At 59.0% G+C, this 12,579-nt stretch overlaps 1 protein-coding gene across 1 annotated transcript; it reads left to right on the top strand.

Annotated features, from left to right (window-relative positions):
* The first annotated feature begins 3 nt into the window (after positions 1-3).
* On the top strand, positions 4-12,286 carry Pwp2 (PWP2 small subunit processome component). Its single transcript, XM_003463903.5, has 21 exons — positions 4-130; positions 1,112-1,224; positions 2,315-2,409; positions 2,733-2,832; positions 3,004-3,147; positions 3,619-3,754; positions 3,925-4,151; positions 4,239-4,382; positions 4,781-4,851; positions 5,156-5,292; positions 5,533-5,681; positions 5,780-5,927; positions 6,106-6,256; positions 6,789-6,969; positions 8,089-8,236; positions 8,801-8,909; positions 9,268-9,333; positions 10,075-10,293; positions 10,386-10,536; positions 10,635-10,709; positions 11,803-12,286. Exons 1-21 carry the CDS (start codon positions 113-115, stop codon positions 11,993-11,995), a joined length of 2,775 nt encoding a protein of 924 aa, XP_003463951.1. The 5' UTR covers positions 4-112; the 3' UTR covers positions 11,996-12,286.
* The last annotated feature ends 293 nt before the right edge of the window (positions 12,287-12,579 follow it).

Genomic DNA, 12,579 nt, shown 5'->3' with positions numbered 1-12,579 from the left:
GGTCGAGACTGGTTTCCGTCTCCGCTCCCGTGGTTCCGCCCCGGAAGTGCGTGTCGGAAGACGGCCCGTCCCGGAAGTCGCTTTGGCCGCGGTGTACACGTGCGGCTGTGTCATGAAGTTCGCGTACCGGGTGAGCGCGGGCGCGCGGGGCTGCGTGGGGAGGCCGGCGCGAGGCGAGTTGCCGCAGGTCTCCGGGAGGGCGCCGCCGGCACAGCTCGGGGCAGCCGCGCTGTGATCCTTGTCCCCGGCCCGGTGAACTGTGGGTGTGCTGTCGGTTTGCGAGCCGAAAGTGCAGGGAGGGGACGGCGAGTGGGACGGGCAGCGCCGAACTCACCTGGGCATCCCTGGGGGCGCGTGACCTGTGGCTGTTGGAGTGGACCGCGGCAGGGCTGGCTCCCAGACCGATCCGCTGGACACGTTCTCCCTGGGGGCCCAGCTCCTTCCCTGCGCGCCTCCAGGGCTGCACCTCAGCCCTGCCGTTGGACCCATCCTGTCTCACTCGCTCAACCAAACTAAGTCCACTGCTGCCCCTGAACGCGCTGCTTCCAGCCGTTACAAGGCGACCGGAATGCGTCTTGGGTGGTGGGACACCTCTGCTCAGAACCCAGGGACAGTTTTGGAGTCCTCACCCGCGGGCCACCTAGGACTCCAGATGCTGGCTCTGCTGGCTGCTCATCCCCCAGGTTTCAGTGCCCATAGCCTTTTAAACACCCTCCTTGTCGCCTGTAAGTGGCTGACTGGTTCAGAGCCTGCTTGTGTGACTTTCCGGTAGGGTAGATTAGAATAAGAGGAGGTACAGTGGAACTCCCTGGTACCACTGTGTGACACATGCCCTGTGTGGTGAGCAGGCATATAGGGTGTCAGCATTGGGGACCGTCCTGGGCCCTGGCCCATGATGTGGTTTTTCACTGAGGAGACATGGGTCTCGTTCCCTTTGCCTGGCTGGTGCCTCAGTGGCCATCCTGGGTTCCTGCCAGAGAAGTATCCTCAGGGATGAGCAGGGACCCAGCCTCTGGGCCCTGGGTGCCCTGTGTGTCCAAGGGCCTCACTTTGCCCTTCCCAGGGAATAGAGACTGTTGGGTTTGTATTATGACAGGTAATTTTTTTCCAGTTCTCGAATTTGCTGGGTACGGTTTATCGACGTGGAAACTTAAATTTCACCTGTGATGGAAACTCAGTCATCAGCCCTGTGGGGAACAGAGTCACTGTGTTTGATCTTAAGAAGTAAGTATGCTGAAATGTGGCATTCGTGGCTGGCCTGCACGTGGAGGCTGATAGTGTCCCCTTACCTGCTTTTTTATGGGACGGACACTGATTAAGGTAGCCCCGAGGCTAAAGGATCTGGCAGTGTTGTGGGTTAGCAGTAAGACTTTCTGCCCGACACTTCCTTCTTCTGGTGTCTCAGCTGGCCCTCCGTGGTATCACCCTTAAAGGTTAAAGTCATGTGTCACCTGCTTCACCTGTGGGAGATTAGCATCTCTCCAGCTGTGAGGCCCCTTGCGGCCCTGCTCACTTGGGTGCCCCAATGGCGTTTGGTCTCCTGGGTTAGATGGGTACTCGATAGCCTGAGGTTGGTTTTGGTGCTCAGATTTAGCTGTGTTTGTTCTGAAGAAATGCATAGTTCCCTTCTTGTCTCGATAGTTCCTAGGGAGGCATGGGCCCATCTTGCAGCCTGGGCAACATTGCTTTGTTTGAGGGCTTCTGGGTTCTTTTCTCTTGCTCCGTAGCTCCAGTCGGGTAGCCCTGGTCTGTTTACTCATCTGTGAGATGGGTTGGCGGGGGGGGGGGGGGGGAGATGCTCTGCTACAGGCCATGTCCAGGGTGTGCCATAGGGTGACTGCTCCCATCTTGTTCCAGTGGCACCTAGTGCGGGCTGCCTAGAGGGATGGGAAAGTGCTGGCTGAGGGAGACTCAGAAAATATGGTACTAAATCTAGAACCAGAGACCACATATAGAGGTGGACCTCATTGCTCTGTGTGTTTTCCCATTTCTCTGAAAACCCAGCATTATGTGTATGTTGCTATGCTCAGTGCCGTGTGCTGGGCGTGGAGCTGGTATCTGGTTTCCTGACTTTGTATGGAGCACAGTGCTCTCACCTCTGAGGTGGTCAGTGGGTCTCTCCAGTCTTCTGCCAGGGTTTTTGTCATTTCCCCTTCATCTGCCTATGAACTCTGGCACACAGGGTCCAGTGGCACAGGCCAGGCGTGGCACCTGAGGGAACTGTGTGGGAGGGTAGGCTGCTGGGAGGAGGCAAGCCCTGTCCCCCTGGTCTAGTGACATAAAACCTGTGGTACACTGTGGTTCTTTCTCTCAGCAACAAATCTGACACTCTGCCCCTGGCCACGAGGTTTAACGTGAAGTGCGTGGGGCTGTCCCCTGATGGCCGGCTGGCGATCATCGTTGATGAAGGTGATGACGCTCTATCATCCTCGGTGTGGGTAGGGCTGAGAAAAGAAGGATGGGGTGTGGAGGCAGCGGAAGGCGAGGAACAGGGCCTTCCAGTGCAGCATGGGCTGAGATGGCTCTTCCCTATTGTCTCTGTGTCCAGGTCCAGTGGGGCTTGGATGGGGTGCTTGGGTGGGCTGATAGGCCCTCAGGCCCACATGTCAGGGTCCCAAGAGTGGGCCTGGGCAGCTCCTTTCTGTGTTTGAACCATGTGAGCTCTGAGATGACCTTGTGCATAGCTGTGGGCTCCTTTGGTGGCCTCGAAGTCACTCGCTGGCCTCTTGCAGGGGGCGCTGCGCTGCTGGTCAGTTTGGTCTGCAGGTCTGTGCTGCACCATTTCCACTTCAAGGGCTCCGTGCACAGCATTTCCTTCTCCCCGGATGGCAGGTGAGAGCAGCCCCAGTCAGGATGACTTCCAAGCGTCCTATTGGGCCTTGGGTGGGCACCTGGGCGTGTGGCCAGCCTGTGTCTGCCCTGGCCTCTTCCCATCATGTCTGTGTCCTGCATTGGGGCGGTCCTGCGGTGATCCTGTCCCCTGTGTCCCACCTTCTGCTGCAGGAAGTTTGTCGTCACGAAGGGCCACATCGCACAGATGTATCACGCTCCTGGGAAAAAGCGAGAATTCAATGCTTTTGTCCTGGACAAAACCTACTTTGGGCCGTATGACGAGACCACGTGCATCGACTGGACAGATGACTCTAGGTAAGGCTCAGTGCTGGCTCCCTGGAGAGTGGGCCCCTTAGTCCCGTGAGCTTCCTGTGGACCAGGCTAGGGAGCCACCATCCCTGACCACCTGTGACTGTCCCTATCCTGAGACGCCTGTGGAGCTGCTGGCTTTTTTTCTTCTACTCTGTGTCTGGCTGTGTAGGGAGCAGCTGTGGGTGCTCAAGGGACCAGTGCTGTCCCTGCACCACCCAGGCTGTGTGTCTGTCCTCTCAGAGCTGTCCTGCCTTACTGCATGGCACTGTGTCCCACACGTGAGCCTGCTGGCATTGTTCACAGAACCCGCTTGGGTTGGGATCCAAGGCTGGCCCTGGAGCTCCTGAGGCGCTGGCTCTGTCTCTGGATGGCCTGTGATGGTCACAGCAGTGGTTCCTGCACTGCCTGCTTGGACTAGCCAATGAGGCTGCATGGCCACAGCCACCACATGGCAGCTGTGTCCCTGTGTTCCAGATGTTTTGTGGTTGGGAGCAAGGACATGTCCACCTGGGTGTTTGGAGCTGAGCGCTGGGACAACCTCATCTACTACGCACTGGGCGGGCACAAGGATGCCATCGTGGCCTGTTTCTTTGAGTCCAGCAGCCTGGATGTACGTCCTGTTCAGGACTCCTAGCCCAAGGGTGACCCGGGGACGGCTGAGTGCCTGAGCAGGTTCCTTCTTCCTGAGCCGGTTCAGGGGTACATTAGTGGGTCTGGCCTGGGGGGTGTTGGCCTGAAGGTGGGGTGGGTGACCTGTGCCTGCCCTGTGCGTCCCTGTAGCTGTACTCCATTAGCCAAGATGGAGCCCTTTGCGTGTGGCAGTGTGACACCCCGCCTGAGGGCCTGCGGCTGAAGGCCCCCACTGGCTGGAGGGCGGACCTGCTGCAGAAAGATCAGGAGGAAGAAGAGTTGGAGGAGGCGGGTGAGAGGGAGACCACTGTCCAAGGGAAGGCCATGCCCACTGAAGAAGAGAGGAAGGGGAAAGTGAAGTACTCGAGGCTGGCCAAGTAGGTCTCCAGGGTGGGGCCGAGATGCAACCCTGGCAAGGGGCTGGGGTCCGTAGCCCATGCCTCCACCCCCGCTTATCTATTCAGATACTTCTTCAACAAGGAAGGAGACTTCAACAACCTGACTGCCGCAGCCTATCACAAGAAGGTGCACCTCCTGGTTACGGGCTTTGCATCTGGCATCTTTCACCTTCACGAGCTCCCGGAGTTCAACCTGATTCACTCCCTGAGGTGAGCCCTGGGCCCCGGCTTGGTGCCCACATGCCGCATCCTGTACCCCACACAGGGTGGAAAGCCCCTGAGCTGGATTGTGGTACTGTTTTTTCTCTTACTGTGGCCCCAGAGGTTGAACTAGGGGCCTAGCTCCATCCATAGCCCTTTCAGGTGTTTGTGTGGAGAAGGTCTCACTGTGGCCCTGGCTGACTTCTGTGATGAGGTCCTCCTGCCGCAGTGTCCGTGTAGTGGAGGTGACAGGCACGCACCTCTGTGCTTACCAGCGTTTTTATTTTTTGTCATCTTTTCCTTTGACCTTCTGTGTGGAATACAGGGAAAGTCGGGGTGCACGCTGTGGGAGGGACGGGATGGCTGGATGGGCTGGACGCCCCTGCTCACCACCACAATTTCCTCAGCATCTCCGACCAGAGGATCTCCTCAGTTGCCATTAACAGCTCCGGGGACTGGATCGCCTTTGGCTGCTCAGGTTTGTTTTCTGGCCCAGCTGTCACCGTGGAGCAGGGTGAGAGCCAGGGGACCTTGAGGCCCAGCAGTGAGGGGCTGCAGGGCAGCCTTGGAGTTCCTTCAGCTAGTACAGCAGGTTTGGGACTCTCCCAGGTGTCCTGGACCTGGCCTGTGCCCTGTCCCCTGCCTGGCAGTGCTGCACTTTGCCTGACCCTCCTCAGCCTTAGCAACGGGTGACACAGATGGCAGAATCAGTCAAGGACTTGGGGGACCCTCTCTGCCTTGGGCTGGGCCAGGGCAGTGTGCCAGCCACCCTGTGTCTGCAGGCCTGGGCCAGCTGCTGGTGTGGGAGTGGCAGAGCGAGTCCTACGTGCTCAAGCAGCAGGGCCACTTCAACAGCATGGTGTCACTGGCTTATTCCCCAGATGGGCAGTACATTGTCACCGGCGGGGATGATGGCAAGGTGGGCACTGAGTGGGATCAGGTCATCCTAGCAGGTGGGGCTCAGCCTATTTCTCCAGCTCCTGGAGAGGGTTCACCGTTGAGCGGCTTTGAGCAGAGAGGACTTGGTTCCACATGTCACCCTTTCTGCATAAGCAGATGCCCTTCACCCTCCGCTCCATCGCCCACCACCACCTGCTCGGGTCCTCTCACGAGGGTGCGCACTAGGTGGCTGTGCCCACCAGTTCCTGTGCCCCCACAGGTCAAGGTGTGGAACACCCTCAGTGGCTTCTGCTTCATTACTTTCACGGAGCACTCAAGCGGGGTCACTGGTGTGACTTTCACTGCCACCGGGTATGTCATTGTCACCTCGTCCCTGGACGGCACTGTACGAGCCTTTGACCTTCACAGGTGAGGCCTTACTCTGAGGGCAGGGGCTCAGGCTGGGGGGTCTAGTGAGGCTGGAGACCCCATGTGGGCTGCTGACCTGGACCTGGCTTTCCCGGCAGGTACCGGAACTTCCGGACCTTCACCTCTCCCCGTCCCACCCAGTTCTCCTGCGTGGCCGTTGACTCCAGTGGGGAAATTGTCTCTGCGGGTGCCCAGGACTCATTTGAGATCTTTGTGTGGTCCATGCAGACGGGCAGGCTCCTCGACGTAAGGGCCAGCATCCTGCCTCCATCCCCTGCAGGGTTGGGTGCCTAGAAGTGGCTCCCCTGCTGCCTACAGACTGTGGGGAGGTGGGCGAAGCAGGGTGTAGAGCAGCACAACAGGACTGGCCAGGGCCATGGCAGCCACTTGTTCCCCTCACCTCCCAGTCTCTCTGCCACCACAGGTCTTGTCTGGTCATGAGGGCCCCATCAGTGGTCTATGTTTTAACCCAATGAAGTCCATTCTGGCCAGCGCCTCCTGGGATAAGACAGTGCGGCTGTGGGACATGTTTGACAGCTGGAGGACTAAGGAGACGCTGACCCTCACTTCCGACGGTGAGCCGACCTCACGTGCCCCTGCCAGGACCTGCTGTCCCTCCCCACCATGTGCTTGTCTTGAGCCCAGTGCAGGCTGGGAATGGTGTCCCTCCCAAGCCGAGTGTCCTGGTAGTCACGCTGCACTGGGCTGCTTCCCATAGTTCTCCTGGGTTGCCCAAGTGGCAGTGCTCTGCCTAGGTTGCGTCCCAGAAGGATGAGGCAGCTCTCAGAGCCCTGGCTGCCCCTTTTCTCAAGCCCCTACAACCAGTCCAGGGGTTATCTCTCTGAAACCCCTGTTGCCTGTGCCCTCCGCACTATCAACTGCCCAAGTGCCCTGGGATAGCCTTATCCTGGAATGAGGCCCTGTGTCCAAACCTGGCATCGTGTGGATGGGTCATGCCCTCCAGGCCTCATCTACCAAGGTATTGGATTGTGCCCTGTGCCCAGCTGGGGCGGACAGCAGGCTTGCCCACCAGAGTAGTTGCAGAGGCTGCTTCCTGGCTTCTGGCATGTCCAGGATCTTCCTCGAGCCTGAGATGGTTTTCCCTAGCTCTGGCTGTGACCTTCCGGCCTGATGGCGCGGAGCTGGCTGTGGCTACGCTGAACTCACAGATCACCTTCTGGGACCCTGAGAATGCCATGCAGACGGGCTCCATCGAGGGCAGGCACGACCTCAAGTCAGGCCGGAAGGAGCTGGACAAGATCACGGCTAAGCACTCAGCCAAGGGCAAGTGAGTGGCCACAACCAGCTGGCACTGGGGTGTGGGACCGTGGACTTCCTCACCCTCCTATTCTCAGACCTGTGACCCCACTACTACTCTAGTATTGTCCGTTGCTCGTGTGGGTGCAGATAGCCTGTGTCTTGAGATCCCAGCCCCGCAGGCCCAGATTAAGTTTTGCTGGATGAAGTGGGCACAGCCTTGTGCCCAGGTCTCCAGTTCCAGGCCTGGGTCACTGTAAACATCAGCAGCCTGATGTGGAAACAGAGGCACAGAGCAGCCGGCCACGCTTGCGCTACCGGGAGGGATGCTGCACCCAGCCTGCCCCTCAGCCGGCTCTGCTCTGGGTGTGGGCACAGTGGGCTGTGACAGGTGGCTGCCCATGCATGTGCCCATGGGCGATGCTGGGTCTGGGCCTGGCCCGTGGAGCCTGTTCAGCAGCAGAGCCCCTCCTTGGGGACCCCTCCTTGGGGTCTCTGGTGGGTTAGCAGGGCATACCATGTTTGGGCTCACCAGTGCACCGTGGCCGGGTTCACTGCAGGTAACGATGGCACTGTTGGTGTCTCTGGAGGTGCCCCCTTCACCCCTGCCTCCTCCTTGACCCGTCTGGTGGCCAAGTTTACATCCAGTGGCTAAAGGTCGGCTGCCTCTGTGCTCACTGGCTGTGTGAGCTTCTGGGTGGATGCTGTTGGCCTCCTGCCCATTTCCTGGTGGGCCTGTGGAGACATGTACTGGGGGAGACATACCAATTCTCTCCCATGCTAGGAGAGCAGTCTTTCCACTTGGGGTGTTCTTGATACGAGTTTTAGGTTTGGAGGGCATCTGGTTGATTCTTTGTTCTGTCCTCCATGGTCTTGGTGTCCCATCTGAGGTACAGTGCTGGTCCAAAGTCACTGTCGAGAGTCCTGGCTCACAGGCAGCAGGACCTGACCATTTCCGCAAGCTGCAGAGGGCTGCATCAGTTGCTACAGGGCAGACCCTGCTCAGGAGCAGTGCGCTGTGACAGGCACTGACAGCAGCAGGGGCTGCGATGGCCTCGGAGGGGAGTATCCTCAGGCTGGCTTGGAATGAGTCACACCATAGAAGCCCTCAGTGCTCCTCTGAGGCTGTGTCCTCTGCCCCCCATCCTAGGGCCTTCACCACACTGTGCTACTCAGCGGACGGCCAGAGCGTCTTGGCGGGGGGCATGTCCAAGTTTGTGTGTCTCTATCACGTCCGCGAGCAGATCCTGATGAAGAGATTCGAGCTTTCCTGCAACCTCTCTTTGGACGCCATGGAGGTGAGCAGCAGGGCTGGGTGGCTGGCGGGTGTGAAATATCCTGTCAGTGCGTGGGCTAGGGCTACAGCCACGTTGGGGGCTGGGGGCTGGGAGCTCAGAGCTGGCCTACACCAGGGCTTGGACACCCTGGGCAGGGTCTGGGACAGGGAGTGCCTAAGCCCTGATGGAGCGAAAAGACACACACAGCCACTGTTCCACCTGTGCTGGTGCTGGCCTAGAGGGTTTGCTCTCTTTTCCGAAAGCAGGGCCTATGAGCAAGCATTTGGAGCTGAGTCCTCCCACTCAGCCCAGGAACGGGCCCACCTTCCTGTGTGCCCAGAGCTCCCCACTCCTGTACTCTCTGGTGCAAAGTGCATGCCCTTGGCAATTTCCCCAGGGACAGCTGCTCTTGGGTGCTGAGTGGATGTCATAGGGACCAGAGCTCCATCTCTGTGATGGTGGTGGTGATGCTGCTAACCCCCGCCCTACCTACAAGCACTGGGAAGGTTCCAAGGTCAGGTCACAACACCTCTCTGTCTCTATCCCCGTGAGGGCCACGTGCCCATGGCCTGTGCTGTCCATTAGGAGTTCCTGAACCGAAGAAAGATGACAGAGTTTGGCAACCTGGCTCTCATTGACCAGGACACCGGGGAGGAGGACGGGATTGCCATTCCGCTGCCAGGAGTCAGGAAAGGTGAGCAGAAGTCCCTTCCGCCTCCTGCCTCAGCTGCTTTCCTGTGGTTGTTGTTGTCCTTGCTTGGGCTGCAATGTGCGGAGTGGGTAGCTGCTCCCCAAAGCCTGTCTGCTGGGTGCCTTCAGAAGACCCAGCAGTGGTGCCCAGAGGGCCCCATCATTTGCTCCAGAAGCAAGTGTCCCTTTGCTGCATTGGGCACGGAGGAACAGAGGGGCCCCAGGAGCCCATGCCTCCCCAGTGTTCTGGAAACTCGAGTCACCTGGGTCACAGGTCGACCCTCCTGATGGGGTGCTGGGGGGAACAGCAGGCACAGCCCTGGACTGGCAGGGGCAGAGAGTGTAGCCCGTTTTCTTTCCAGGTGACATGAGTTCTCGCCACTTCAAGCCTGAAATCAGGGTCACTTCCCTGCGCTTCTCTCCCACTGGTGAGCCCTGCATCACAGCACTGGTGCTGACAGCATCAAGGTGTCAGTTTGGGGACAGGGCTGGTCACAGAGCAGCTGGTGGGCCCTAGATAGCACTGTGCCCTGTGGTGGGAATGGGACCCAGAGCTACGTGGACCCAAGGGCTATGTGGTTGCCCTTGTCCCTGATGGTGGACAGCTGGGGCAGATGAGGCCCACTCCTCCCAGGCCAGCCTCAAGGCAGCCCCCAACACCTTGCTATTGCTGTCCTTCCCACCCATTTGTGCCCTCAACCATGCACGGTTCTGCCCAGTGTGCACAGGCACCGTGGGGCACGTGGTCCCCAGGGCTGAGCAGCAGCAGTGTGGGGTGGAAAGTGAGGCGGGAGTGGCTTGCAAGCAATCATGTCACTGCATCTTGTAAGCGCGAATCCACACACCCAGGGCCTGCGGCTCTGCACCCTCCTGATCCTGCAGCTTGGGTTTGATTGAGACACAGCCACTTCTGTGTATTCCCACGCTTTCCCTGTGACCACATCCCAGTCATGGTGGTGGCCTGAGGAATTGCCAAGGCCCATGTGGCACCTGTAGAGCCTAGGATGTGGTGGGTCCTGTGCTGGCAGAAGGACGCATGATGTCCATGTCGTTCCTTCCCCAGGGAGGGTGTGCGGTTGCCCTGGAGCTTGACCTTTGGAGGGTACCTTTTAAGGAAGTGGAGGATGCTATGAATTTAGATCTTGGTGCTGTTTCTCTGCTCGCTCCAGGGCGCTGCTGGGCGGCCACCAGCACAGAGGGGCTCCTCATCTTCTCCCTGGACGCCCAAATGCTCTTTGACCCTTATGAGCTGGACACCAGCATCACCCCTGGGCGGGTCCGTGAGGCCCTGCGGCAGCAGGAGTTCACCCGTGCCATCCTCATGGCCTTCCGGCTCAATGAGAGGACGCTGATACAGGAGGCGCTGGAAGCCGTGCCCTGGGCGGAGAGTGAGCACCCATTCCCCCGCAGGTAGGAGGGCAGCACTGGCCCCGGGCGTGGCTTCTCTGCGGAGTAAGCATGTCTTTGCTCCCCTCGGCAGTCGAAGTCATCAGTGCATCTCTGCCCGAGCTATATGTGGAGAAGCTGCTGGAGTTCTTGGCCTCTTCCTTTGAGGTCTCTCGGCACCTTGAGTTCTACCTCATCTGGACACAGAAGCTGCTCATGCTGCACGGGCCAAAGCTGAAGTCCAGGTGTGGTGCTGCAGTCCTGGCTGCCTCGAAGTTCCAGGCTGTGAGGCCTGGTGTGGGCTGTGAACCGCAGGTCCCACTCAGCCGTGTCTCTCTTCCAGGGCAGGGCAGCTGCTGCCGACGGTCCAGTTCCTGCAGAAGGGCATCCAGCGGCACCTGGATGACGTGGCCAAGCTGTGCGTGTGTGGGGCTGGCAGAGGGTGGAAGCTTGTCGCGCCGTCCCACGTTCCATGCTGGGGCTTGCTCCCTGTGTCCCAGTGTGCTCTGCTTGGTGGGGCGGTGACCAGTTCTGTCCAGGCAATACCACAGCAGCTGACTACTGGGGTATGGCCACTGCTCGTTGGTGTGCCCAGCAGAGCAGGGTGATGACAGCACAGGAGGGTCTGGGGACAGTGCCTGCCGGGTTCTGGCCTCTTCAAGGACACCCAGCCAGCACACACACCAGATGGCTCCCTGGTGGTTCTGCTTTCTATCCCTGGAACACTGCTCCCCTGGGCAGGACCTATACAGTGAGGACCACGTAGCTTGTCCCTTTGAAGGCCTTGTGCTTCCCACTGTCCAAAGGCCGTTGCCAAGAGTCCTTACTGGGCTTCTGAAAGGCCTGTGCTCTGCCCTGTCCCTTTGTCTCCCCCTTCCCTGCTGTGTTGGGCAGGCTGTTCTCGAGGTTGTTAGGTACCCTAGACAGCCCTTGTCTACTCCTGTCTCAGCATCCCAAGTGCTAGAGGCTCAGATGTAGTCCTGTGTTTTTGGAGTAAGTCCAGCACAGGCTCTTGCTCTGCATGCCTTCTCCCTGACGCCTTGCTTGGTGGCAGGGCTTGATCTTGCTGTGTGACCTGCTCCAGGAGACCTAGGGTGCCAGGCCTTCCCAGGTGCAGGGGTCCCTTCCTCCCTGTGAGTTTGGCGGACCTGCAGGCTGTGCTGGCTGTGTGTGGATGCAGTAGAGGTTGTGTGCACAGAGCAGTTGCCCCACATGCAGGAGTGTGACTTCCTGCTGCACCTTGCCAGGTGGTTCTGTGGGTGACAGTGGGCATCATCCTCTGACTGAGGGGAAGTCATGGACCCGGAGGCTGCCCTGTGTAGTGGAGGAACCTGGCTGGGAGCACGGGCTGGTGGTGGCTGCTGCAGGCTAGGGCAGGGAGAGAAAGCAGATCATCTGGGCAGGAAGAGGGACACAAGTATGTCCGCTCCCTGCTGGATGGGTGCAGGGCCAGGCCCTTGGGAGTAGAGGGCAGTGGGCACTTGCACTGACCGGATGCCGTGTGTCCACAGCTGTGACTGGAATCGCTACAGCATCCAGTATGCCCTGGCAGTGTCCAGGCAGCGGGGCACCAAGCGCACCCGGGAAGCACCAGGGCTAGAGGATGCCGAGATGTCTGATGAGGACACCGAGACGTCGGATGAGGATAGCCTTCACCTGCTTGGAGGAGCCGAGGACAGGGGAGAGGACATGATGTTGACTTAGCTGGCAACAGGGGAGGAGAGGAACTGGTGGTGTTGGTGTCCTGGACACGAGGGCTGGGGGCACACTGAGATGTGGAGGCAGCCACCTGCACAGCCCATAAACCCAGCTGGGCAGACCCTGTGTGCAGTGGGCCCCAAATCTGCAGGTGGTAGTTGTCTGTGTGGCCTTTGTGAGGCTCACATTTGTGGACTTGTAAACCCTGTGAGTTATTTTTATTTTAATACAGAGACCTGGGGATGAACTCAGGCAATACAGGATTAAATGTAAACAATTAAAAGTGTTTGTAATTAAGTGTTTGCATCCTGATGTGAGAAGCATCATGCAGGGCCTGGGTGATCAGGGTCAGGGCAGAGGCATCTTCAGGGCTCAGACGCTAGACGGGCACTCCAACAGCCTCAAGCCTGCCTCGTGCATGCGATCCTGCAGCCTTCTACAGCGGCTGAGAGTTCCAGGCTGGGTTGTGCCACAGTGGCCCCTCAGGCTCAGTGTCTCCTGGAACCCGCATTTCAAATGCACAGTTGGAGCCACAGAGGGGATTCTGTCTGAATAACATCCCCACCCCTCAACTCCATGCAGTGCCTGCA

Source organism: Cavia porcellus, unplaced genomic scaffold (genome assembly GCF_034190915.1).
Source record: "Cavia porcellus strain 051 isolate PalLab524CR breed Dunkin Hartley unplaced genomic scaffold, mCavPor4.1 scaffold_15, whole genome shotgun sequence".
NCBI lineage: Eukaryota > Metazoa > Chordata > Mammalia > Rodentia > Caviidae > Cavia > Cavia porcellus.
Note: the sequence above shows the minus strand (reverse complement) of the source record. Positions and strands in the feature narration are given on the sequence as shown.

Excerpts from the sequence above, each read along its gene's own strand:
- Pwp2 (XM_003463903.5), top strand. Across the intron at positions 6,257-6,788 it reads GCTGACCCTCACTTCCGACG|CTCTGGCTGTGACCTTCCGG; the intron begins GTGAGCCGACCT and ends GGTTTTCCCTAG. Across the intron at positions 6,970-8,088 it reads AAGCACTCAGCCAAGGGCAA|GGCCTTCACCACACTGTGCT; the intron begins GTGAGTGGCCAC and ends CCCCCATCCTAG.